The sequence below is a fragment of the Doryrhamphus excisus genome, chromosome 21, assembly GCF_030265055.1.
Source record: "Doryrhamphus excisus isolate RoL2022-K1 chromosome 21, RoL_Dexc_1.0, whole genome shotgun sequence".
In the NCBI taxonomy this organism is placed as follows: domain Eukaryota; kingdom Metazoa; phylum Chordata; class Actinopteri; order Syngnathiformes; family Syngnathidae; genus Doryrhamphus; species Doryrhamphus excisus.
In genome coordinates this window covers 7276233-7304028 of record NC_080486.1, presented here as the reverse complement: position 1 = coordinate 7304028, position 27796 = coordinate 7276233, and the positions used below count along the sequence as shown (strand labels likewise).

Sequence of the window (27796 nt, the reverse complement as noted above, 5' to 3'; positions counted from 1 at the left end):
ACTGTGCCGTTGTGCGCCTTACACACTCAAACAGGCGTAAGAAAAAGTAGTTCCTATATAATTTAGATAAGACTCAATCAGTTACGTCCCAAAATAGACATTTTTATGGCTATCTCAATTACTCACGTTATCTACTTTACTGTACTAAAGAATTGCACTTATTATACTACATTGTCATGTAGTACTTCATTATAAACCACACCACATTCTCAAAAGACACAATTTATTCATCAAAAGCCACATATCATTCAAAATCAACTAACTTAAGAAGGCAAAATGATACAGTGAGTTTTTTTTAAGGCACAGGATCGATAACAAGAATTTAAAAGCTTTCATCAACACAAAATTATAAGTGCTGGCAGCCCTGCATATTAAAATACATGAATAGTTGTCTCTCTTTATTGTTCTTGGCTCACATCTGGTTTGCATCAAACCCAAATTCAAGTATCTTTTGAAATTGTTATTTTATACAGCACTCATTTGCGGCCCTGCAAAAGGGCCAACAGGTCATCATGCACGTCCAAAACAACAAATATTGCACAAACACCACCATAAAACTCACAGAGCGCTTGTGTTTTTGTCTTTGCATGTACGTGCGTTCCGCTTTTTAAATAATAATAAATAATAAAGCTAAAAAAAATCAGCAACTGCTACGTAGCCAACATGTGGGATGGATCGTGATCCTCTGGTAAGAGTTTGAAATGCTGGACAGACAGCGAGGCTTATTTCAATGCAGTGCAAGTTGCAACACATAACACCAGAAACACAAACATAATAATAGGAACACATGCTGAATTTACAGGATTCCGGTAAACTATATGACAAATGTACAAGAATAAGAGAAACCAAGGATTGAAAGCACACTATGTAACTGTATCCTGGACACTTTCTTTACACGACAAACCATCTTCACTCAGCTCGTACCTGCAAGACACAATAAAACATCAATAACAAAGCAGCTTCTTTGTCAAGCATCAGACCAAACGTTACCATTGTGTCCATCCTTTTGATATATCATCTCCACTTAAATCCACCAACACCTGAAATTCAACACTGTGACTTAGTGAATGTGCGGAAAAACAGCAAAAGCACCTCAAAAACTATCATTCTTACTTTCCCCAGGAGGCCTTTGTGTTTGGACAAGATGTTTCCTCCGTTCTTCACTGCTACATCCAAAGTTCTCCGGTGGAGCTCCACAATAGAGACGCTAAACTCAAACCTGGACACACACACATATCAGTCTTTACTACGACTCTAAATATTAGAGATGGTGATGCCCTACTAAATGACTTTCAATGAAGTCACACACTAGTGGTGGTAGGGTACGTCTGTAGCCTGACGTCGCAAACATGGCTGCCAATTCACGCCGACAGCCTCTCAGGCCATCACCAATGTGTGCAGGACTGGAGGTAAGGTGGGTGAAGTGTCTGGTTTCTTCTGGTTTCTGGTGGACCTGCTCCACCTCCTGAGTCACTGCCGCCCCAAAGAAGCCCCAGCCAATCACAGGGCACATATAGTCAAACAACCATTCACACTCACATTCAAACCTATGGACAATTTGGAGTCGCCAATTAACCTAGCATGTTTTTGGAATGTGGGAGGAAACCGGAGTACCCGGAGAAAACCCACGCATGCACGGGGAGAACATGCAAACTCCACACAGAGATGACTGAGGGTGGAATCGAACTCGGGTCTCCTAGCTGTGTGGCCTGCGCACTAACCACTCCCCACCGTGCAGCTATTTATTCCTCATACTATGGCTACTACATTGTTTAAACTGAATGTAAAGGTGACTATAGGGGTGTTATTTTATGTCTTGAAGGCTCTAATTATGTAAAAAATCATATTTAGACGGTATAAACAGGTTGAACATGTAAACTCCACACAAAGATGCCCGAGCGGGGAATCAAACCCAGGTCTCCTGCTGGTTTATTTTATATGATTATGTCTACTGTATTGGACTATACCATTGTAAAAGTGACTATAGGGGTGTTATTTCATGTGATGGCTTTAATAATGCTAAAAAAAATATTTCGAAGGTCATTAACTGGTTTACTATTGTAGTAGAGTGGTTGTTGGCTCCTAATATGAAGGTTGCTGGTTGGATCCTCCATCCTCCTGTGACCAATACTAATAAATGATACTAAGATACTGAACCCCCATCTTCCACTGATTGCAATACAGTATGATGACTTACGTGTGATCAAAAACAGGATTGAGGGTCCTCTTCATGGTGCTGGTCTTCCTCCTGCCCGCGCGGCTCTTGTCAGGCAGCAGATAGAGGCGGATGAAGGGATCAGATGCGTCTTTGCTGAACGCGATCAAGTTACTGAGGACAAAAGTGTTTGGTCACATGTCCTTTGCAGCTATTTGTGGTCTTTCAAATGTCACAAGGGGACGCATGGAGCATAGAGCACGTAGCATGCGGCGTGAGCCCATTAAGATGGCTGCTAATACCACCAGAAGCCTCTAGAGGCGATAGAGTCCCCACGGGACTAGAAATATGCCACATTGGACTTTTTTGTTTGACGCCATTTTTGGAAGCTCACCGGCAGGCGTGGACCACCACGATCAGTTTGTTCCTTTGGGCGCTGTGTCGAACCGTCAGCTGGACCTCCCCCAGGGGGAACTGGCTGGGGGCGGAGCCACTGGAAGCACACCACAAGTGGTCAATCGCTTGCTGAGGTGTCGGAATAACGTCAGCTAGAGATGACCTCCACCAAGGCACGGATTTGTTCACGCTCATAGATCTACTGACTTTAGCATTTCTGTATTGTTTCTGTGTTTTACTTCAGGAAGGTCAAAACAAATATTTTCATCCAAACATACATCAAGAGTAAATACATCACGTCGTGCCTGGAAAGACAGAATGTATAATACATGACGTACTTGTGCAGCTGCTGTAGTCGCTGCTGGAGCTCCAAGGTGGCGAAGGGCAGCGAGATGTCAGACGCCAAGCTGGGCGTGGACTCCTTGTGGGCTAGATGCTTCTGGGACGCAGACATGCCCACGCACAAGCTGGAGGCCGAGCGTTGGGGGCTGGCAGCGTACGGCTCGCCATCCCTGTCGTGCAGTGTGAGGGAGGAGGCGTATGCGGGCCGCGGCGGAGAGTCGGATGTGGACGCTCTCAGGGAGGCGGACGCTTGGGGGAGACTGGACTTACGGACCTGGACCGAGGAGGGCTGGTCGGAAGAGACCTGCTTCTCTAATGACAGGATCTGAAAGCACAGACAGATGGATATATGGATATGACTTTCCTATCAATGAGTCAATAAAAATATAAAAAAGAAAGATTCAATAGCCAATGTACACGCTAGTCTAATGTCATGCAATAATGGCATTTAATGTCATGTACTTTAATTTCATGTAATCTAATTTCATGGCATTTAATGTCATGTACTTTCATTTCATTTAATCTAATGTCATGTACTTTAATGTCTTGTAATCTAATTTCATGGCATTTAATGTCATGTACTTTAATTTCATGTAATCTGATCTCATGACATTTAAAGTCTCGTAACCAATTTTATGGCATTTAATATACTTTAATTTCATGTATTTCAATGTCTTCCAATTTTACGTCATGTAATCTAATGTCATGTACTTTAATGTCTTGTAATCTAATTTCATGGCATTTAATGTCATGTACTTTAATTTCATGTAATCTGATCTCATGACATTTAAAGTCTCGTAACCAATTTTATGGCATTTAATATACTTTAATTTCATGTATTTCAATGTCTTCCAATTTTACGTCATGTAATCTAATGTCATGTACTTTATTGTCTTGTAATTTAATTTCATGTTCTTTAATTTCATGTACTTTAATGTCTCCTGATTGAGAGTCATGTACTTGAATTCCATGTAATTTAATGTCATGTGTTTTAATGTCATGTACTTTCATGTTCAATTTAATTTCATTTTCCTGTAATTTAATGCTACGTACTTTAATTTAATGTACTTTAATGTTTTGTAATTTTAAGTGATTACAAAGTACTTTACTTTCATGTCATGTGCTTTTTCTTGTAATTTAATTTCCTGTAATTTAATGTCATGTACTTTAATGTACTTTAATGTTTTGTAATTTAATTTCCTGTAATTTAATGTCATGTACTTTTAATATCTTGTGATTTAATTTCCCGTAATTTAATGTCTTGTACTTTTAATGTATTGTAATTTAAAGTGATGTACTTTAATTTCATATCATGTACTTAAATGTCTTGAAATTTAATTTCCTGTAATTTAATGTCATGTACTTTAAATTCATGTACTTTAATGTTTTGTAATTTAAAGTCATGTACTTTAATTTCATGTAATGTACTTTAATGTCTTGTAATTAAAGTCATGTACTTTCATTTCATATAATGTACTTTAAAGTCTTGTAATTTAAAGTCATGTACTTTAATGTTTTGTAATTTAAAGTCATGTACATTAATTTCATGTCATGTACTTTCATTTCATGTAATCTAAAGTCATGTACTTCAATGACTTGTAATTTAATTTCTTGTACTTTAGTGTCTTGTACTTTAATTTCATCCAATTTGATCCAATTTTGTTTCTTTTAATGTCATGTAATTTAATTTCATGTACTTTAATGTGATGTAATTTAATTTCATGTAACTTAATTTCAAGTACGGTAATCTAATGCCATGTACTTTAATGTCATGTACTTTAATATCATGTCATTTAACATCATGTAGTGTCGCAATCCAATCAGTAGAAACATGATGATGACATTTCATCTGGAGGCTTTAGGAGCTCCTCTTGAAAAGAAGATATCGTACCCTCAGGGCCATTTTCAGTTTGAGGCTTGAGCTGGGACCAGAGTTCCTGAGAGGGAAGCATTGCGTCATCGTCATGTCGTCTTCTGCCAGGAGATTGCTCAAAGGCACACTGAGAGTACCCAAGGTGCATTTGGCCTTGTCGTCCTTCACCTGTACACCGAGCAGAAGAACAGCTCATGTTTAGCACCTTCCTGCTCAGCAGGAAGTAGAGCCACGAGGGTCTTACCTCCACCTCTAGCTCCTGCCTCCTGGGATTGTGAACAAGGAATGAGAAGCAATCCTCCCATAGGGGCTCTTTGGTCTTGTAGCGGATCTTTAGGAGCAGACAGGAAGTCATTGTACTTGTGTGTGTGTGCACGGGTTAAAATGTCCCTACAGTGTGGAACCTTCTGCACGCTACACTTCTCCACGCTCTCTCACTTCCTGGTGTGATTTTTCCATTCACTTATCAAATGTACTTCTGCCACCTTGTGGCAAAAACAACGTCTTTGCTATTGAATGCCAAAATATGCGGTTGGCCACAAAGCTGAAGATGTCCCGGAGATGTCCCACCTTGCTCTCCTGTGTCTTATGTCCAACAGTCAACTGGACGTAAGGACTCGGCTCGCTGCTGCTCTTCTTTGCAGACTTCAAAAACAGAAGAAGAAAATGATTGCGTTATTGTAGAAGTCTTCAGCCACAGACATTTGAATGTCACATGACAAACACTCCGATGTGTATTACTCCAACATATACATGCAGCCCTTTTTTCATGCAACATCCCACAATATTTTAGCTCCTATATCCTTACCATCATGTCCTGTACCCCTCTACGCACAACATATACAGTACAGTCATCCCTCGCCACTTCACGATTCCAATTCTACCATGTTTTTTTTAAGTATATTCATGAATCATGCTGTAGTACAATATGGCCTATTATGAGGCAATAATATGCATATTTAAGCACATTTAAAGTATTTATTGCCTAAACGAAGCATTTTCAAGCATAAAAATAGCTAAATGAGTTAAAATACAAATATAAGGCCTTCAGAAGACACATTCAAGGCCTCTCGTATTCTGCACTGGTCACTCGGCGTCAGTAATATCATTGTAATGTTTGGCGAGACACCCAATCACCGGACTTGAAGTTAGAAGTTAGAAGTACCCCACAACGGGCACAGAAACTCAACTCTGAACCATCAACATGACTTCAGCCCCCTTAGGGAAGACATTAATAGCAACACAAAGTCTTATTTACTCTTATTATGGCTACTATATTGAGTAATACGAGTGTAAAGGTTATTATAGGGTTGGTATTTCAAGTCTAGAGGGCTCTAATAATGTTGGAAATCGTATTTAGAAGGTCATAAACTTCTATGCTATCTAATTTCTATGGTCAAACTACAACAATATTCCATTTAGAAGTAAGGAATCCTACTTTGCAGAGGTTCACTTATCATAGTCGTGTCTAGAACCAGTATAAACCGTGATAAACGAGGGATTGCTGTACTTATATTGGCATATTTTCTCAAATTGTTCAATTACATTTCATTTCAAATTGCTGTGCGCCATTGTCGCTATGAATATTCCTCTTTGGGGTACTCAGGCTAAATAACAACTGGACTGCACAATGCTGGGATTTATGGAGACTACCAAAACACATTGAGCTGACGTGGACTTATTTCTAAAAGTAGAATGTGCCACGTGGAGCAGAAGGAATGCAGACAAGCTGGATCAGCTCATCTCCTGACCAGGTGACCACGATGAGGACAATGATAAGCTTCCGGACCAGGCAGGCCCAGCATGCTGTGAGTGTTAGTATGAAACCTTTGACTGTTCTCATGCAAGATGAGCTGGAAGGTGAAAGGTGAAATCACGCAACCCCATGCATGTAGGGCGTGTGTGTCATGGAGCGTCACACCGCATGACACAACGTCAGCTGGTGCACGTGGCCTTGAAGTGGGAAACACAAATGGACGTGATGCTTTTTCCCGCATTACCTTCAGGGCCTTAAAGACCTGCTTCAACCCGTCACAGCTGCAATCTGACAGGTTGTTCTTTAAGCCGCAGAGGGGAAGAAAATCACAGCCACAGTTAGCAGGATGGGCGTGAGGAAAGGAGGATGGAAACAGGCCGGAGACATAATGAGGATTTGATTCGGATAATAACAGCTCCGAAGCTAAAAAAAAACATCTACACTGCAAACGCAGCGAGATGGAGCAAGTGTACCTAATATTGTGGTGCTTGTCTGTGTCGGTGTATCACTTAGTCATGGCGTCGTGCAGCTAGCTAACATGTTAAAGCCAGACGTCACAGCACTGAGCACCATGCAGGGCCACTCACGCCGATGCCGCGACACTCTGAGCTGCCGCTCTCGCAAAACACCAGACCCGAGGCTCGTCGCTCGCTTAAATTTCCACATCCTAAACTGCCACTGAAGATGCTCTTGGTGAGGAGGAGAGACAACCAGGAAGAGGAGGTATGAAACACTGGATGCAAAGACAGGGATCCATTTTCATTAAGTGAAAATCGGGAGGCGGGGGGGGCGAACCTGGGGGCTATTAGGGTGGCCCACAGCTCATTTAGTCAAGCTCAGCAGCATAAAACAACAAAATAATAGAATAAATTCAGCATTTTCAAGCATGAAATTGGCTAAATGAACAAAAATACGAATATAGAAGATGCTCTCAAACACGTTGTGATATGACTCTCCCAATGCTAACATGTATGAGTCGATATTATGTCTTATTCTCGATAATTATGTCTACTATATTAGGTAATTCTAGTAAAGGTGACTATAGGGGTGTTATTTCATGTTTTGTCAGCTCTAATCATGTTAAAAAGTGTACTTAGAAGGTCGTAAACAGGTTTCTAAGCTCTGAATACAAAAATATTCAATGTATGAATGAGGAATCCTACTTATAAATGAGGAATTACTGTACAGTCGTTTATCATGATTAATTGGTTCCCAAGGGAATTTTCACAAAGTAGGACTCAATATTAATAAATAGTATATTTTTGTAGTTAAAGCATAGAAAACATGTTTATGACTTTCTTAATACAGGTTTTCACATAATTAGAGCTCTGTAGACACCCTATAGTCACATTTAAACTCATGTTATTCTTTGTTTACATCACATTACACAGGCTACGGATCACTGAAGGGACACGAGATATGGCCACCGCTATGGCAAGCTATCGAGCAAACTAGTTAGCCTCCAGTTTACTTATTCTAGACTTAAGAAAACCTACCACTTCCACACGCAATGGGAGAACATATTTTCCGGTCTATTATGTCGGCCATGCCATGGCTGACAACATGCAGTATGAAAATAATATAACATTATTACTGATACCTAGTGACCAGAACACTAACCAGAAGAAAACTGATCCATTTACTTCGTGATGCATTTGGTGTACAGTTTCATCAACAATAGGCACAATGTAACCAGCCCGGCTCAACGTGCTCAATGAGGCGTTTAAACCCAACATTACTCATGTTGTTTGTTTGTTACAGCCAATGACTCGCAGCCGTCCTGCGAGAGTTTCTCACACTTGTCCAACGTGTCAAACAGCGGTGGATGTTTCTGAAAGCCGCGGTGTTGCTAAAATCCTTCTTCTAATGCAGCGTGTCTAAAAGAGTGGGGTGGGCCTGAACTGTCATGGAGGCGTGAGAGGCAGGGAGGACTTTCAATATTAGTGCAGACTTGCCAACATATGTACATAACAAACTTTTTATTACTAATGGAGGAAAACAAATTGCCCGTCCTGTTGCCCCCCCAGGTTATGGGAAAGGTTATAAAGCCATTTATAAAGCTTTGGGACTCCAGCAAACCACAGTGAGAGCTATTATCCACAAATGGCAAAAACATGTAACAGTGATAAACCTACCCAGGAGTGACCAACCAATCAAAAACTCTAAGAGCGCAGCAACGACTCATCCAAGAGGTCACAAAAGACCCTACAAGAACATCTGCAGACCTCACTTGACTATAAGGTCATTTTACATGCAGCCTGACATAATCCAATACTGTTTTTTTTGCAATATCAGATCAGGACACCCCTGGTTGGCTTTATTGTTGTTTACTTATTGCTGTTTCCTGGTTAACGATGTCCTGTAATCGGTCCAAAAATACTGAAGACAAGTTATATGCAGTTTTCATGGTAACTGTACATCAGTAATTTGAATTTCTAATGTTATGAATGAATGTTATGAGACATGCCTCAATTTTCCTCCTTCCCCACTCCGTTTGAAATAGCTTCTTAAGTTTAGAATAAGTACATTGGAAAGGCTAACTAGTTAGCTCACTATCTTGATATGCTGGCACCGACCATCTGTTATGTCCCTGCAGTGATACCGTAGCCTAAGCAATATGATGTCACCAAAGAATGATATTGTGGTGTTATTTCATGTCTACAAATCTCTAATAATGTTAAAGCCTGCATTTTAACTAGTTAATAATAAAATACTATTTGATATGACTCTGTCCACTGCAAAGTGTTCAGATGTTATGTCTCATATTAAAAGTGTCTTGTTAAGACAGGCGACTTCTAGTTCCAAGTGCCATTTTGTTAGCAAGTTAAGGATGCTAACAAGGACATTTGTGATAAAAAAAAAACTTTTAGAACACAGTTAGACTTATGCAGTATATTAATGGGGACCTATTATGCTCATTTTCCACCCTTTGTATTGAGCTGTGGACTCCTATAGAGCAGCTACAGACAATAACCCTCACAGAAAACTTTGTAGATCTTCCAGAATATGCACCTATTCCAGCTTAAAACGGTCTGTTTTAATTTATCTCATGGCCCACCACCGGGCACGCCCACTCCGTTGTGATTGGTTACACACCCAAAGTACTTCCTGACTACTGCATACCCCACTTTCCCAATATAGTGTGTATAGGATTTGATAATAAATGAATAAAGTATTTGGAGAGCTAATTGAAAAGTGTTTAGGAGCTACTGGCATCTTATGATCTACTGGCTGGAGACCCCTGACTTACCATGTATGAACTCAAAATGGGGTAACGTATGCACCACTGGTGTAGTGGAGCTCAGGAAAAGCCGGACGTATGGGCGTTGACTCCAAACTCCAAATAAGGACGAGCACTCATTGTCGGACACTGTCAGAGGCAACGCTGGTGCCTTGGAGCTCAGAAGCTGGACTTGAGGATGTCACGTTTACGAACTACAAACAATCTTGGCACACCACCGGTAGTGGAGATGCGGTCGTAACATGTTTTTTGCGGCATTAGCGTGTTACAGACATCGGTGAACACAGTGGTTCTTTCCACCTCTGTGGACGTGAAACATGTCCGACATTAATACATCTTTCCCAGCGAGAGTCCGCTGCTTCTGGCCATTGACAGATGAAAATATTTTCCTCTTGCTGAGAATCACCAAATACAATAACCTCTACCTGAGCTTGTTTCGTAAACAGAGTAGCAGAGCTTTAGGGAGGCCAGGCAGTTAATATCATTAGGAAGCCCGGTCCTCTGTGACATCACAAAAGAACAGTTTTACCACGCCCTCTGAAACCGAGTGTTTTGAGCCCAGGGCTCGACAATAACGATGTACCGATGGCCCGGGGCAAGTTAAAACAAAATTCGGGCAAGTAAATCTAATCAGTGATATTCCCGTCGGGCAAGTGCACTTTAGCATGTCATACTGCCAAGAGTTTTTTTTAAAGCGGTTCTTGTTGGGTGTTGGTAAAACACGGACTGCGTAATTCCGGGGGTAATTTGCAAAGCAATCCTTGCAATGGACCAATCAGAATCGTTTATTTAGACCGCGGTCCGTAATCCACAGTCCGCGTTTTACCCACACCCGTTGTTCGCGATCAACCAATCAGCGATCGTTTGACTACGAAAACATCCATCATGGCGTCGCTGCCAACGTCGTCTAATTCTGAAGGAAACAGCAAAAAGTGATGAACCAGTGCCTCCTAAACAAGTATTTTATTAGCGGCAGCAAATCAAATGAAGGCACAGGTGAGTGAATCACATTGCTGTGACAATTTGAAGTGGTCACAATGAAACACCACCGATTAGATCCAATACCAAATGCTGATTTTGCACAAGCTACAAAATCTAGCGCTTCCATTTCTCTGTGGATTTTTCTCACCTTTGCTTCACAAATTATTGTTTGATCATTGAGCTTTTTTCTGGATTAAAAACACTTTACTAGTACACAAATGTGTCTATTCAATAATGTTTCATTGTGGTGCACAACTTATAAATATCACTGCTTACTACGACTACCATGTGTAAGGTATTATTTATTATATTATTTTATTTATTTGAGATTCTCATGTGATGCCACAAAAAATTAGATGATATCATTATGGCAGTCTTTTCATTTTACATGGGGCAAGTTCGGGCAAGTAGTTCTCACCTTAAGGATTCCCCATGGGCAAGTCATTTTTGTTTTTAATGTAGAGCCCTGGAGCCATCCCAAACTTCTTTCAGGCCTCACTTCCAAATGCACAAACCTTATTATCTGAAACTTTGGCATCGTTTAACACAAGGATACCACATTCTAAATACATTTATAGGTTGGGAAAATGGGAAAAAGCATAAAAGGTCTCCTTTAATAACATGACAAGACGTGCGGCACATTGTATGCTAACCAGAAAATCTGCACAAAAATTTGGTACATTTTCGTCCTTAACTGAAAAACACTAACTTGGGCGGACGCTAACGAAGGTTCCACTCTACAGAGGCCGCCACATGCGTGGAAAGCTCACGCCCATGATAGCGAGTAAGACAAACAAAGCGTGTTCTTGCAAGAGGAAACTAGTTTCCAATCCCATGATCTAGGTATGTTAATCCCGTTTTTAAAACGCTACACACAATCTGATTAAGGTGTTTACATGCCTTTTAAAAAGCAGGTTTTAATCTAATTTATCTAATTTGCCATCATTTTTTTTTTACATAGCTGAAATCTGATCGGCCATACACATACTGGAAGCAGGGCACCCAAGAGACACACAACGAAATGAAGATAATAGACTGTTGGGATTAAATGTATACAATGTCATGGAAGAAATACTAGAACTGAGGTTGTAAATATAGGTCAGTGCTTCTTTTAGGCCAGCTGAGAAGGCTCTGATGGCCCTGACTGCACACCACGTCTAAAGCACCATTCATCACATGATGAAAGACAGCTTTTCCCCTGTCATATTAATACGCCGAGGATAAGGAAGCTGATCATAAAAGTAGCCGCCGTTGCTACATGCAGGTTCACGACAAGTTCAGTCACCATGGAAACCAAGGAACACATGAGCAAACTGATTAAGTGTTAAGCCTTGTACCAACACCGACCCATACTTCTTATTTGGCATTTCTTACTCAACTGTGTGTGTGTGTGCACATACGTGTGTGTGTGTGTGTGTGTGTGTGTGTGCATATGTGTGTGTGTGCATATGTGTGCATTGATCTGAACTTACTGGAAGGTTCTTAGCAGAGTCCAGATAGACCACCAGCAGTGCTGACGACAGACCCTCATTGGTCAGGCTTCTGTCAGCGCGCACACTTCGCAGCACCTGATTGGTCCAAGATGGAGGCAAGTCAGACAGGAAGAAAGACAACGCTGATTCAGTGACGGCGGTGTACCTGCTCCAGCTTCTCGCATGTGGACAGCAGAGACAGCCACTCTAATTTTAAGTGGAGCTTCCCAGTGGGAGCTTCCTCCAGGTCGAACCACTGCCAGCAAAGCAAAGACGTCACTCGCTGGCTGTTCAACAAAGAGGGCGCACGAGTGAGCGCTCACCTCGTCTACCTTCTGTTCTTTATACAGCTCGCTCATGTCGATCATCAGGCTGTAGGACAGTCAAGAAGTTAACACTTCAAGGCAGCGTTGGCACGCATTGCTTGGTGTGATGGAACAAACCTTCCCAGGAAATCGTCTTTGTCTGGATCTTCATCAAACAACTCGATCTCCAGGTGCTGACCCGAGTGCTCGTACACCAGGGCCTGATGCAGAGGAGCGCGTGAATGAACAAGCCGCCATTGGGACCTGAAAGTGCTCACCTCATAGACTTCATTCCATTTGGGATGAAGGCTCTCCTTGATGGTCTTGCTCTGGAAGAGTTGATTCCCGATCTGAAGGATGCCGTAAGGGTCCGACTTGCCCTTGATGAGCCCGCCCAGGAATTTATCCTTGCCCTCCAGATCCTGAGCCTCCAGGAAGTGAATCCTAAGGACACCCTTAGAAGGAATAACAACCGAGACAACCTGGAGTTACACATACGGATCATGGCGTCTTGAAGGGAGCATGTGGTGCACCACTTGGCTGCAGTTGATTTGCTCTCTGGTTTCCATGACGACATGCCCATAGTGAATTAAAAACATCATTTTGGTCAGTAACCCGGTGCCTTTCGCTGGGCGGATGAATACACATGAATACATGGGTGGATTGGCCAATTTATCAATAATGGACTTGTGTGCCCAATAGCCCTTTAAGAGAGGCTACATAGACCCAGGGGTCCCACCCACGCATCTTCTAGTCCCTTCTCGTCTAATTATCTTTAATGATAATGAGCGGTCGATGACGAGAGTGATTGGGAGAGAGAGAGAAACAGCACGAGGGACGCACAGGAAAATAGAGAACACTAGTAAACCCGAAAAGGCCGTGCAGAGAAATGAGGATATATAAGAAGTAGGTAGCGAACAGGAAATGGCAGAGATGGGCTGCCGGCCTGGCGTCACGGATGCAGGTTTTGTCACGGTACGCTGGTCTGCTGACAGTGCAGGAGCAGATTGAGGAGGCAGATCAAATCATTAGGAGGAGGAAGACGGTAATACGTAGGTGTGCCTTCCAGCACGGCGTAGATAAACATTCATTCTCATAAAAGGTTGGCATCGCTTGATGGCGTCTATGAACTTTACTTGACATCATAAACAAAAACTATGGTGTGGTATGTCACAACTACGTACATATAGTTATCTCAAGTATTGGAATCAACTATCAACAATCACTATATTTACTATATTTACTATATTTAACACATATGTGTTCATTCCACCACAGGCAATATAGCATGTTACACATATCGGTATCGACTGATATTGGTATCAGAAATTGCCAATATCTGACATCCCTAATTATTTCTCAGACATTCTGGAACGAATTAATGATGCCAAATACTTCCACTGACATGTTACAACTATTAATAGATGAAAAAATAACCAATTAGCTAAAAATGTCATCCAATACTTCTCTACAAGAGAGGAGAAATATGATCTCAGGGAAGAACTACATTTGAAACACTTATATGCTAGGACTACGTTAAAAAGCCATAGCATTTCAGTATGTGGAATCAAACTATGGAATGGATTGAGTAAACATGTGAATGGTTGTTTGTCTATATGTGCCCCTGTCATGATAGGTCGCTGACGACCAGTCCAGTCCAGGGTGTACCCCGCCTCTCGCCCGAAGACAGCTGGGATAGGCCCCAGCACCCCCAAGACCCTCGTGAGGATAAGCGGTAGAAAATGAATGAATGAATAGTTAGCTTGCCGTTTAATGCAACGGTGGAAATACACTTATTGTGGTCGGGTCTGGAACCAATTAAAGACTGTATTCACATACGGCAGCTTTGAATTTGGAAAATGTGATGGGATATGATGCGGATCATAGCGCTCAAGGTTGATTCATAGTGATTTGTTCCGACTAACCCAGTGGTTGTTGTTGTTGTTGATGTTTTGCTTTAGTCTGCAACAACATGGAAAATAGTAGAAATGCTAATGAAAACAAAGGCACATTACGTACAGAAATCAATGAGGACATTAATTCAACACGAGGCTCATTACTGAGCCAACTGGGCATATGAGCACATATGGCAAGAAATTATGCACAGCAGCCCAGAGCTAACATTATTAAATGTCACCTCTATGCATCAACTTTAGCGGACTGCACTGTACGTACGATTTACCTGTAGCTGTTGACATGAGGCGTTCGGGCGTGTTACGTAAATGTCAGTATTCTGAGCTTTTTTTTTTTTTAATTATTCTAGTCACGTACCCCCAATGCAATCTGCGTAACCCACTTTGGGAAGCTAGGGACTAATCAATGACTAGATTAATCGAAAACAACAAGCTTCAGATTAATTGACTGAGAATAGATCAGAATAAAACAAGTGTATACAAATGATGTATTTTGACTGTAGCAATCCATCATCAAGAATAATCATGTCTGAATGCTAATCAATGCTTGGAGGTCACGGAGGTCTGGGAGGAAGGTTATCCTTCCAGACTAGCCTGGGACACAATTTAGTTGTCATGGTTACACGCCATCATGCTGCTTTACCTTTGGCATGGGGAAGCGCAGCTGGGCCAGTTCCACGTCTCCGAGCAGGGGGACGGTGATGCGGTTGGGCAAGACCAGATAAGAGGAGATGATGTCTTCGATCAGACTGTCAGAGAGGCCACTGCGAAGGGAAGCGATAGAAACAGGAGCCATGCATTATTTACAAGAGGAGTGAAGGCACCCCTGGGTTATAAATATCCCCCTGAAATCTCCCTTTAGCACAGCACGTTGCTACGGGGCATCACCTTCGACAGTATATCCACACATGTGACATGGACATGAAAATGTTCCTCAAGCTGATCACATCACCACTGCCTACATGTACTAGAATCAATCAATGAATCAATCATCCAAATACCAGACTGTCATTATATTTATGTCCTGCAAAGGTCACATACATGGTTTATTGATTTATTACATTATTTACCAGCAAAATTACACTGTTTGTTTCTGTGCAGTATTGCGAGTCACTTGGCTATGTACGGCATTCAAAAGATGCTGTCAAAGCTGTAGATGTAGTATTCCACACTGGTCACTAGGTGGCAGTAATGTTACTGTAATGTTCAGTGTGGCACCAGATTTGAACAACAGGCTTTTATTGCAGGTATGAACGATCCCCCTCATAAATCCCTAATATGAATCCTGCATAAAAACAAAGGCTAACCCATATCAAGCTAAAACTCAACTCTAAACCCTGGACGTCACTTCCTGTCCACCCGCCACTCAGCACCCCTGGGAAACACATTTATAGCGACACACATGATCAAGAGACTTATTCATTAATTCATAAATTTTCTACCGCTTATCCTCACAATGGTGTGCTGGAGCCTATCCCAGTGGTCTTCAGGCAAAAGGCGGGGTACACCATGGACTGGTGGCCAGCCAATCATAGGGCACATATAGACAAACAACCATTCACACTCACATTCATACCTATGGACAATTTGGAGCCGCCAATTAATGGAATGTGGGAGGAAACCGGAGTACCCGGAGAAAACCCACGCATGCACGGGGAGAACATGCAAACTCCACACAGAGATGGCCGAGGGTGGAATCAAACTCGGGTCTTCTAGCTGTGTGGCCTGCGCGCAAACCCCTTGTCTACCATTATATATAGATAGTCCTCATATATTGGCTACTATATTGGGTAAACCGAGTGTAAAGGTGACTATAGGGGTGTTATTTCATGTCTTGAAGGCTCTAATTATGTAAAAAAAATCCTATTTAGAAGGTATGAACAGGTTGAAAATATTGTACTTAAATAAATATTGTAGAAAATGACTGCCACCAATGAACCACGTAAAGGAGGGATGATTGTATTTACAAAAGACAGCAGAGAATGGTAGAGGCCTTCACTGTGTCAACATGTCTTCAACCTTCCTTTCACTCATGCCAGGACTTACGTGAGCCCAGGAATGTCGAGTAAATTAGTCAGGCCCGTCCAGTTGATGTCCACAAGCTGCAATGAAAGCAGAGAGAAAAATAAGAATGTTTGAATTCTTTTATCGCTTTTCTTTCAACACCTCACAAACAAGCTGGATTTATAACAGCTTCATAAATCACAATGAAGGCTTATTTGGATGATCCATAAAGGAACAAAGAGCAGCTCCACCGGTGGCCCATACATTTCAACATTCATTTCAACATTCTTATATTGGTTTTTAAATCCCTCGACTTCCTCTCTGAGCTGCTACATCGCTATACTCAGGTCAGCTGATCAGCTGCTGCTCATTTTTGTTTCCAGTTATTCCGCCTCACTGCACACGTTTTGTTCTCCAACCACCTCTTCCAGCTTCACCAGAGAGACGCAGAGGAGGTCCCAGGCCAGTTGCAAGACATAAGCGTGTCCTACGTCTCACCAAGGACGCATCCAGGTGGCTCCTCTCCATGTGAAGGAGCATTGGTTGGACACTGAGCTCCTGCCAAATGACCGAGCTCCTTGTCCCATCTCCTCAACACAATAATTAGAATTCGTAAACATAATTCCGTACTGCCCTGCGCCAGCGCCTACGCTGTGCCGACGCCGCACCAACGCTGCGCCAACAGGGTGTGGCACTTTACACACTTTGCAATTTTCGTGAGTGCGGCAGTCCAGCACAGCTCAGCGCACCCACGCCTCCTTCCCACCGCCGGCGCAAGTGTCAAAGAGGGAGGAGATAAGGCGTGATAGGGTTTAACACAACTGAGTGGAATCAATCAAGGCGCTTCGCCTGCGCTTGGAGTAGACCAGGGCCGACCTGGCAATTTTTCGGTGCACCTTTGGCGCACTGTTTTGTCATGGAATTTTCACTGCGCCAAGCTGAAAATGCAGACACCTCCCCCTGGTGCGCCACCACACCCATCTCGGCGCAGCCCGGTCTACCAAATTGGCTGCGCATAGTGGTGCGCTGGCATCTTGTGCTGCACCACCTTGCACTGCGCCATCTTGCGCTGCGCCACCTTGTGCTGCGCCACCTTGCGCTGCGCCACCTTACTCTGCGCCACCTTGCGCTGCGCCACCTTGCGCTGCGCCACCTTGCGCTGCGCCACCTTGCGCTGCGCCACCTTGCGCTGCGCCACCTTGCGCTGCGCCATGAAATTAGAGCCCTATGTGTCAAACTCAGGCCTGTGCTTTGGACACCCCTGGCTGAAGCCCCCCCGCTCTATTTGCTGACATTCTATGCGTATATTTCTTATTTATGTCTACGTATAAGAAGTACCAGCATGTGTTGCAGACTGACTGACTGCGCTGTGAAGACCTTTCGGTATGGAAATATTTCTTTTGGCAGTAGACGCCTTTTATGGCAGGTCTCCTTATGCCAGGATGGCTTGAAGTATTCCAAAGTGACGCGGAAGAAGGAAGACTGAACTGCATCATTGTGTGCCTGCGTGCTGCACGGTGACTTGACATTAAAAGCTATTAAAAGCTTTGCTAGCGCCCCGCTGGGTCCTCCCGTTTGCTGGAAATCGGTCAGACTGTTTTTTTTTCATGCAAAAGAACCACATTCAACTCAAAGTGGAACATGAGACTGGAAATTGGAAGAATCCGCTTGAGACATTTAGTAGGTTAAGTTTGAATGTTAACTGTATTGATTATGAATTAATGAGAGCGTATGTCATACGGTCAACGACCGCATGGAACTTACCGGCTTCTTGAGGAAGAAGAGAGACAGAGCTCCGACCAGGGGAGCGTCACCCAGCAACGGCTCCATCAGCACTCGCAGCACGCCGTGAATCTACCGAGGACAACAGCATCACGTTAACACACCTGCTTGGTGTCTTGTCCAGTACAATTACAGCTATTATAGATCCTATTTGTTGGATGTGGAATGGCTACAAGATATGATGCAGGCTTAGGGCCACATGAAAAAATTATAATCAGAGATTTGGCGAATAAAAGTTGTAATATTCACAGAATAAAGCTGTCAATTTACGCTGAAAAAAAAATGTAACACTATGAGAATAAAGTTGTAAATTTACGAGAAAATGTCATAACTAAAACAAAATATGTAATATTACAAGAAGAAAGTCATACATTCATGAGAAAAAAGTTAAAATATTCAGAGAATAAAGCCAGAAAATAACTTGTAACATTATGATAATAAAGTTGTACATTTACGAGAAACATGTCATACATTTGAGAAAAAATTAAAATATTTCTGAGAAACAAAATAAAAAGTCAAAATTGTATGTAAAAAAAAAGTAATAAATTGATTAGAAAAAAGTTAAAATATTCAGAGAATAAAGTCGTAAATATATGAGAAAAACATTAAAATATTCAAAGAATAAAGCCATAAAATTCCAAGACAAAAACTTGTAACATTTTGAGAATAAGTCATAAATTTACGAGAAAAAAATGAAATATTCTGAGAACAAAAGCGGTAAATTTATGAAATTATATGAAGTCATACATTTATTAGAAAAAAATAAAATATTCAGAGAATAAAGTCGTAAATGTCAGAGAAAACATTTTTTTATTATGAGAATAAGTCATACATTTATCAGAAAAAAGTCATAAATTAATGAGAAAAAAGTTGAAATATTCCGAGAACAAAGCGATAAATTTACAATAAAAAAACGAAAATTATGAGCATAAAGTCGTAACCGGCACTGTAAAGGGCAGACTTATGTGACATTTGACCTTGGGCAAAAGTAATATTACGATTTTTTTCTTGTGAATTTGCAACTTTTCCTTGTAAAGAACTTTATTCTCATATTATTATTATTTTTCTCATTAATTGACAACTTTATTCTTAAAACCTCATATTATTTTAATATTCTGTCGTAACAGGCATTGTTCCAAAAAAGGGGACTTATGGGACCCTTGGGCAACGATAATATTACGACTTTATTCTTGCAAATTTACAGCTTTATTCTTTATTTTACAGCTAGACACTTTCGTCTAACGCCACGGTGCCGATAAGACATCATTTTGCTATTCCAAATGTCACATTAAAGATGTATTAAGAAGCGAACATGCTAACTAAAGTACGTAAATATTCAACATTAGCACGGTATTGATGAGTGAGGTTTATTCCTGGAGGAGCCTCATTAGGAGCAGAGATATGTACGTCTGTCAATGCTAATTATAACAGGCGGCAGCAACAGGAACCCCCCAGCGGCTAAAAGACATAATAGAAATGGATCTGGTAGGAGACGAGTCAAGGACAGATAAGAAAACTTTGATGGATTCGTAGAAGATGAAATGAAGTCCTCACCTGAATGCTCCTGATGCCCGCTTTGCAGTAGAAGCGTTTGATGTCCACTTCCACCTCCGTGTTGCCTACGAAGCTACGTTAGATATTATTACTCATTAATTAGAATTCTTCTCACATCGCACTCCTCATTAGTCCTTCTTCACCTGATCTGCAGGTCCATGACGATCTGCCTTCTGTCCACGTTCTCAGTGTAAACCTTGACCCCGTTGACCCTCAGAGGCTGCACGCAACAGAAAGACACGCTGTAAGACCTACATACACACCCTTGACCTTGGCCTGACCCCGCCTTGGAAGCTATTTACAAGTGCTGCAAAGTGAACGCAGGCAGAGTTACAATTTGCAGGAGGGGTGTCCAACATGCGACCAGGGGCCGTCTGTGGCCTGCAGCATGTTGGAAAAAAGAATTGAACCAGGGTGGGGAAGCTTTTTGACTGGTGGGTGAAATGTTAGAGTAGGGGTTTACCTTCCCAGATCACCAACAAATCATGGTTACGCCCATATACATGTCTATTTTTGACACGTGACACAATCCGCCCCCTCTCAATCAAATTCTGAGAAACATTTGCAATAAAATTTGTTCCAGACCTGACCGTGATGGGTCCATTTTTTTCCAAAGTAGGATTCCTTATTTATAAATGGAATATTTTCATAGTTAGCCATTCTAAATATGTTTTTTTACATTATTAGAGCCCTCTAGAGCCCTCTAACACCCCTATAGTCAATCTTACACTCGTATTACCCAGTATAGTAAACATACTAAGAGTAAATAATTATTAGATATTAGATTTATGAGGGATTCAAGCAATCAAGTGTGGTGCTTGTGTGTTTCACCGCACATTACAGTAACATTACTGACACCTCGTGACCAGCGTAGAATACTACATCAATGTCTTTGAATGCATCTTTTGAATGCCTTATATTTGTATTTCTGTTCTTTTAGCCATTTTAATGCTTGAAAATTATTCATTTTTGGCAAAAATATACATAACATTAGCTTGAATAAGTTTTTTATTAATAATAGACCGTGGTGAACCACAAAACAGCATGATTTATTCATGAATATATTTCTGAAAAACTGTTATAGAGGGAAGGCAAGAAATTCAAACTGCAAATTGGCAAGGGACGAAAACAGTGGAAAAAACTGAGGATAAGCGGCATAGAAAACAGATGGAAGGATTTCATTGTTGCAGCATAGAAAACGGTGGATGGCATTGCAATGCTGCCTCTGTCCACTAGAGGTTGACAGAGAACCCAGAGTTCAAAGAGAGGCTGACGTGAGTGCAGCGCCCCAAAGAATGCTTGCTTGGATGCAATGCATCATGGGAAAACGTTAAAATGTTGGGTTTTTTTTTATTACAAACTTGTATTGGTACATGGTTGTATATTTCGAATGTATACCTTTGGGGTGTTAAGTTGCTGTGTGATTAATTTAGTGTTGTTATTAAAGTGTCCTCAGTAAAATGACATGATGGGTCCACAAGCTTGTGAGAGCACTGATAGCTCATGCAAGAAAGAGCTACCATTTCCTCACTGACTCACGAGTGCCACAATATTTAAACAATTAGTAGTACTTCTGAAGTAAAGGCTAATTGAATTTAGCCATAAATTAGCCACACCGCTGTAACGCCGCAGGGTTCAAAGTTTAAGTCTTTCAGGCAAGGAAGACAAAGAGACTCACCTTGTCTCCAAAATCCATCTTGCTGAAGCAAAAGGTGCTAAGATGGATGTTGGACTCCTTCACCGCCGGCTCCACCGTCTCTCGAAACAGCTTCTCCAGATACTTGCTGATGTACGGCCACATCTGCTTCAGCGTCTGACATCATCATAATGATTATGGTTATTGTCATGATTATTATCATTACAGGTTTTCAACTGTCTGTCAATGTGACACGAGTGCTGACTGTGTGTGTGTGTGTGTGTGTGTGTGTGTGTGTGTGTGTGAGTGTGTGTGGGAGGAGAATGGCTGCGTTTTGTTTTTGTTATAAGAGACCGTGACCATAGCCAGGTAGACCAGGGGGTGTCCAAAGTGCAGCCTGAATGCCATTTGCAGCCCGTGGCTTTATTTTTATTGCCCCGCAACACCACATTAAAAAAAAAAAACAGTAAAAATTGAAAAATCTGTGGTAATTTTACGAGAATAAAGTCAAAATATGAAGAGGAAAAAAGTTCAAATTTGTACAAGAATAAAGTCATAATATTAATGCTAATATTGTTAATGTTATATGAGTACCATGTAGTTGAAATATTAGAGGAAACATTTTGAAAGTTGTCATATGAAGAACAAGGAATAATTGGGGGAAATTAGGTTGTGGAAAAAGTTGTAATATTATGAGACTAAAGTCAATATCATGGCAATAAAATCATCATTAGGAGATGAAAAATTGTTGTTGGGTTGGAAAATTTTCTATTTTTGTGGCGCAGCGCAATCTGGCATAGGCTGGCGGAGCGTGGTGCACCCCACGCAGTGCTAATTTGGTCCAGCGCACCACTGTGGCAGCCAATTTGGTAATTTGGTGGACTGAGCTGCGCCGAGATGTGGTGTGTTTACAGACACCATGTTATCCATGAGACGCTCAGTTACAGTGCAGCTTCCGACCAGATGGTGGTGGTAATGTCAGTTGGTCAGTTGTTTATCAAGCTCACAGAGAAGAAGACATTCAACTAACAACTAGCAGTGGAGAGGTTTTTAAAACGAAAAAATGAAGACTGCTGAATTAATTGAATGAATTAATTTGTGTTATTTTCACTTCATTAAAATTGTATTTAGTTTATTTATTTAATTTTAAATATTATTTTTAATGTATTTTTTTCACTACTTTTTTTATTGATTGGTTGATTTTACTGATTTTTATTCTCCCTTTTTTATTAAAAGTAAGATCTAAATATTGGTCTTTTTATTAATAAGCCTGACTTAAGCCTTTTGTTTTTCTTGTGTGATTTGTTCAATGAATTATTAGCAAACATTAAGATAGGTTTAATAAAAATCTTTGTGATGATCACATTTTATCATATCATGTTACTATTCATTAAACTTTATTCAGGTTTTAGCTTGTTAGCTTGTTAAACTGTGAGTGGATTTGATTTATTATTGAAAACAAATTAATGAGATCAATTAAATCTATACAGTGTTAATATTAAATGGGCCCTGCACACACTGAAAAAAATCAGGCCTCAACGTCAAAAAGGTTAAAACCCCTGGTCCAGCGCACCACTGTGGCAGCCAATTTGGTAATTTGGTGGACTGGGCTGCGCCAAGATGTGGCATGCTTACAGACCATAATAATTCATCCATGGGAGCGCATTTGTAACCACATGTCACAAATTGAGGACCACCTGTATTATTATTATTCCTATTATTATGTAAACGGCACATCAACAAACGAGATGTGTGTTCATGAATATTCATCAACTCTCGTGTACATGCAGCTTGTTTCAGAGTGCTGCCCAACCAACCAATATAAGTCAATCTTGGCACAGAAATGAGGCTTCACTGGGGCAAATAATATAAGAAGACAGCCCCTGGCAGCTTTACCTTGTTTAGCCACTCCACTCGCTCCACGTCTGGGAAGTGGACCTATAAGGGAGACACAGCAAACGTGTTCCATGTCAGCATATACGATACAAGTGTAAGCAGGTCTGATTATTGTGTATACGTGTCCTCCTACTGACGCTTTTACTGCTGCAAAGACAGCAACAAAGTAAGGATTAATCAACTCCTTGTTGTCTTCATTAAACTGGACACCAAGTCCCTTATTGCTTACTTGACAAATACGAGAACAAGCAGGCAGCGACAACCCATTGATGTATGTCCTAATAGTGTGGCCTTGTGAGTCACAATCTACATTTATATCTTTGTGGAGGCCCGCCACAAACAAACTGGAATTAGATGACGGTATTCATCGGTTCAAATTCCCACACAGTACGCATTATAAGCAAAAGACAGGAAGTATTTCTTGCGGCTTGCATTTACTCGGTAAACAAATACAAGCTGTCACATATAATGAAGGCTCCAGACACGCAGGGCACCTCCACCAGCCTGGGGAGTGTGCATTACCGCCGAGAGCCACAGTTAATCTAAAAAAAAAAACACCAAAAATGACAAATTTTAGCAAAAAGGTGTGAAGTAACAACAAAAAGCTGCAACGTCGATGCTAATAACGAATAACAACACATACATTTGTCCTAAAAAAAATCCCAAAAATGTATCTAAAAGAAATCCCGGTCAATGGGTTCCACAAATTCCGTAGAATATCTCCGTAGTTAGAACATCAAAAACCTTCTAAATACATTTTTTAACATTATTAGAGCCCTCAAGTCAAGGCCTAACACCCATATGTAGTCACCCTTACACTTGCATTACCAAATATAGTAGACATAATAACAGAAAATGAGTCGTTTAAGACATACTGTAAATTAGGTGTGAGGAAATAAATATGTGCCAGTGGCAGGGAAAATTAGTGGGTTACGGACGGGAAGTGACGTAGGGGGGTTGGCATGGGGGTTAGCAATAAAAACATCATCTGAATGCCTTAAATTTGTATTTTTTTAATAATCATACCCCGTATACCAGTGTTTTTCAACCTTTTTTGAGCCACGGAACGTATTTTACATTGTAAAAATCTTGTGGCACACCACTAACCAAAAAGGTTCCAAAATGTCCCCACGACCTCACACGTGCATCAATAAGTCTATGGGAGGAACAAGCTAGGTGTTGCCACACGGACCAATATTACATTGCTATGCCAGTCTTTACACCACAGACACTCCACAGTAGCCATGTTTTTACATCACCACTTTTTCTCTTTCCCAATGACCTTTTGGGAAACAATGGTATCCATGGAAAGGAATATTCCAATCTCTTGTCTACATGCGCCGTGAAAATCAACCAGAATAGTCAATAGGGCATGCCCAGTAAAACGTAAACATCAACATCACGTGATACCGACTTCCCCCGAGTTATTCTTGTCGGAATAACTCCGTATTGCCAGTTTTTCGTCTGTCCAGTCTTGAAATTTAGTTTGAATCAAAAACAAACTTTGCTTAGTCCAGTGCCGATTGCTGGCCTCCATTTTTAAAAGTGAAGAACGTCTGGATCTGCGTGTTACGTCATATCTGAGCATGCGCTGAAAGAACGCACCCGGGATCAATTTAAACAGGAAAAGATCAAATTCAATCTTGCTAATATTTTATAATTAAACTCAGGACATGTTTTATATAGATATATATTTTCTTTTTTAATAAAACTGCACTTGTGAATAAAGTATAGAAGGGTTTAGATTCTGTTTCACAGATGGCGCTAATGCACACGAAAGCTGCTTGCCAACCGCCAATAAACAACAGAAGAAGAAAAACACCAGGAAGAAGAAGGCACCCTGACAACTTTCCGTTTGAGCGGGTACAAGATACCTCAATCGGATTGGTTAAAGGAATATTCCATCCCTGTTCAATTCTTTCCGTTTGAGCAAATAAACCAAAGTGAATTGGAATATTTGGGTCCATGTATACTATTGACATCATATTTGCAAATGATGATTAATACATGTTAAAAAGTGATATTGGATAATTCCTCACGGCACACCTGGCGGTTTCTCAAGGTACACTAGTGTGCCGCGGCACAGTGGTTGAAAATCACTGCCGTATACAACTATGAAATTGCACAAAGCAGCGAGGGATTACCGCATAATGTTGTTTTTTAGCTTTTTTAATTGCCAATTATGCAAATTAGACACCAGAGATAGATAGCAGTCCTGTGGGAAGCACCGGAACCAGATTAAAAAAAAACACAATGGATCGCACTCATCCTCACTCTCACACTAGTCGAGTCAATAAGACACTGATTCCACTCCGGCAACACAAGCTCGACCCAAAGGAAACATGGCGTGAAAGGGTTAAATGATGCAGCAGCTGCTTGAGTTATGGCATGCAGCAAGGCAGCGACAGAGGACGGTTCTATTCCTAATGGGGGCCGCTAAGTGCTTATCCGGCATTTACTAGTATGTCATCTGGGGAAGTGACAGGAACATCAAGTTCTACTTAAAGAGGCGCTTTGTTAGGAGCTCTAAACATCTGACACAGTGACCACGTCCGTGGTGCATTATTTAAGGAGCACCGCATCTTCACCCATGTAACCTATCTTTGCAAGGTTAATGTAAGCATGATGTAATGTAATGTAATGTAAGCACATCAAAGATGTATGCAGTACATGCAACAATTACAAAGGTATCAACTCGGAGTGTGCAGGTGTACCTAATGTTTTGACTTGTGGGTGTACTTCAATGCAGGAAAACATTTTTTATGAGAGTGCATTTGTGAATTGGTATACATCCATCTTATTCTCTGTCACATTAAAGTGCTGCAGCTTTATGATTTAGATGTGCAGGAAACTGTTTCAGCAAAAGTAAACCAGTGCAGCTTCAGAGACAAAAACAGTGGAAATGTATATTTTTGGGACATCCATATGTTGTCTTTACGCTCCATACTTTGACGCTCTAAGCCGGGGGTGTGCAAACATCACATCAGGCCCACTAAATTCCTTTTTTACCTTTAGCATCAAAACTGTAGCCGGCAACATGACACAACACACACATGAGCATACAAATAAATATCGAATCACAACATCCTTATATTCCTGCTGCAAGGCATGCTGGGTAGTCATATTTTTGTTAGACCGGAGGTCCTGAAGAGTAAACAAGAAGTTAAAATACTCTTGATAGCCAATGTTTTATTGCTCATAGTTGATGTTGTTTTTGCAGCCGCTGGACTACCCAGCATGCCTTGCGGGCATTTGGAAATAATAGTTTTAAGTTACCTGTTATGTTTATCACCCACATAATAAAGGTAGACGACTCATGTGATGCATGAACTTGCCGTGGATGTGTTGTGTTTTTGTTTTGTTGCACCGTGAGAAAGTATTTCAGAAAGTTTGCCCCCGCCCGCACCCCCCGCTCGGAGCCCACCTTGATCCTCCTCACCACCAGGCATCCTCAGGCCGAGTCAGCAGAAAGCATCTCAAGGATCAAAAGAGGACAATGTTTGACATTGTCCCCCTGAAATTGTCCCCTGATAAAAAGTCAGAGAGTAGACAGGGTCCCAAAATAATGAGGGGTGTTTGTCCATTGGGTGTCCATTGGGTGACCACTGGGTGTCCATTGGGTGTCCACTGGGTGACCATTGGGTGTCCACTGGGTGACCATTGTACCCTGCTGGATTTAGCTGCTCTAACGTCCCTGCTTTAGCGGACAGCTGCTCTTCCATCACAGCTTTACACCTCCCGTCTCAGCTGTCAAAGGAGAAAACACAGAAGAGGACAACACGCTGGTCTCGCTTACCCATGGCGGCAGGTCCGAGGTAGTCAGACCCGGCTTGAGGCTCCTGTCCTCCTGCTCCAAGAACGCCAAAGCTCGGCTCAGACGGCTCTTCTTCCCTGCTGCGTTCGCCCGCCAGCAGAAATAAATCACAAGTCCAATCAACATCCAACTGAAGCTGAAGTCAAAGTAGCCCAGAGCATAAACAGGGAAGATGAGCACAAAGGTCTTGGCGAAGTGGACCCACGTCTGTGTTAGCTCGCCGGTGGCCGACACCGGGGTGTCATCGGGCGTGTTCCCCGCAGAGGGGCGGCGAGAACGGGCGCCGGCCTGAGCGGGACTCGGTGCGGCGTGGCCATTCTCTTTAGGCGCCGTGGTGCTCGCAGCGTGCGGGTGGGCTCCTCGTACGGCGGTCATGCCGTCTCTGGACATGTCTCGACGCCGGACGCTCCGTCGTCAAATTGTCCAAAAGGAGGTGAAAGGTGGTGCGGTTGCCATGTGACAGTTGTCTTGTTGCTTCACCTGTACACTCACCCGAAACCTCAACAAAACCTCCACTGAACACTTAACATTGGCCGTCTGTGACGAGTCTCCGCGATAATGACAACATTCCTCGGACTACACTGTCCTGCTCTGCCTGCATGTCCTCAGACTGACGGTGGACATTCCCCAAAACACTAGAAGATCTACACGCTGCAGATCTATGAGCATCCTGAGC

The 27796-nt window shown here is 41.7% G+C and overlaps 1 protein-coding gene across 6 annotated transcripts; it reads right to left on the bottom strand.

Annotated features, from left to right (window-relative positions):
* Nucleotides 1–223: 223 nt before the first annotated feature.
* Nucleotides 224–27746, bottom strand: esyt2b (extended synaptotagmin-like protein 2b). 6 transcript variants are annotated; one of them, XM_058060538.1, is made up of 24 exons: nucleotides 27326–27475; nucleotides 26731–27200; nucleotides 23307–23348; nucleotides 21453–21587; nucleotides 19918–19994; nucleotides 19775–19847; nucleotides 18203–18292; nucleotides 16481–16536; nucleotides 15078–15198; nucleotides 12800–12976; nucleotides 12660–12742; nucleotides 12540–12588; nucleotides 12383–12472; nucleotides 12217–12312; nucleotides 6767–6823; nucleotides 5337–5411; nucleotides 5011–5097; nucleotides 4785–4934; nucleotides 2890–3218; nucleotides 2550–2648; nucleotides 2198–2329; nucleotides 1114–1219; nucleotides 991–1040; nucleotides 224–924 (listed from the first exon to the last, which is right to left on the bottom strand). In XM_058060538.1, exons 4-24 carry the CDS (start codon nucleotides 21573–21575, stop codon nucleotides 864–866), a joined length of 2181 nt encoding a protein of 726 aa, XP_057916521.1. In that variant the 5' UTR covers nucleotides 21576–21587; nucleotides 23307–23348; nucleotides 26731–27200; nucleotides 27326–27475; the 3' UTR covers nucleotides 224–863. The 6 variants fall into 6 exon arrangements, with proteins under 6 accessions (XP_057916521.1, XP_057916522.1, XP_057916524.1 ...); XM_058060539.1 differs by having other exon boundaries at nucleotides 27103–27200; XM_058060541.1 differs by having other exon boundaries at nucleotides 26731–27197; nucleotides 27326–27460.
* Nucleotides 27747–27796: the final 50 nt, after the last annotated feature.

Coding starts and splice junctions, on each gene's coding strand:
- esyt2b (XM_058060536.1), bottom strand. CDS start 27,510: ATGTCCAGAGACGGCATGACCGCCGTACGAGGAGCCCACCCGCACGCT. Junction 23,349..27,102: donor CCTCGGACCTGCCGCCATGG/GTAAGCGAGACC, acceptor TCTCCCTTATAG/GTCCACTTCCCAGACGTGGA. Junction 19,848..19,917: donor GTCATGGACCTGCAGATCAG/GTGAAGAAGGAC, acceptor TATCTAACGTAG/CTTCGTAGGCAACACGGAGG.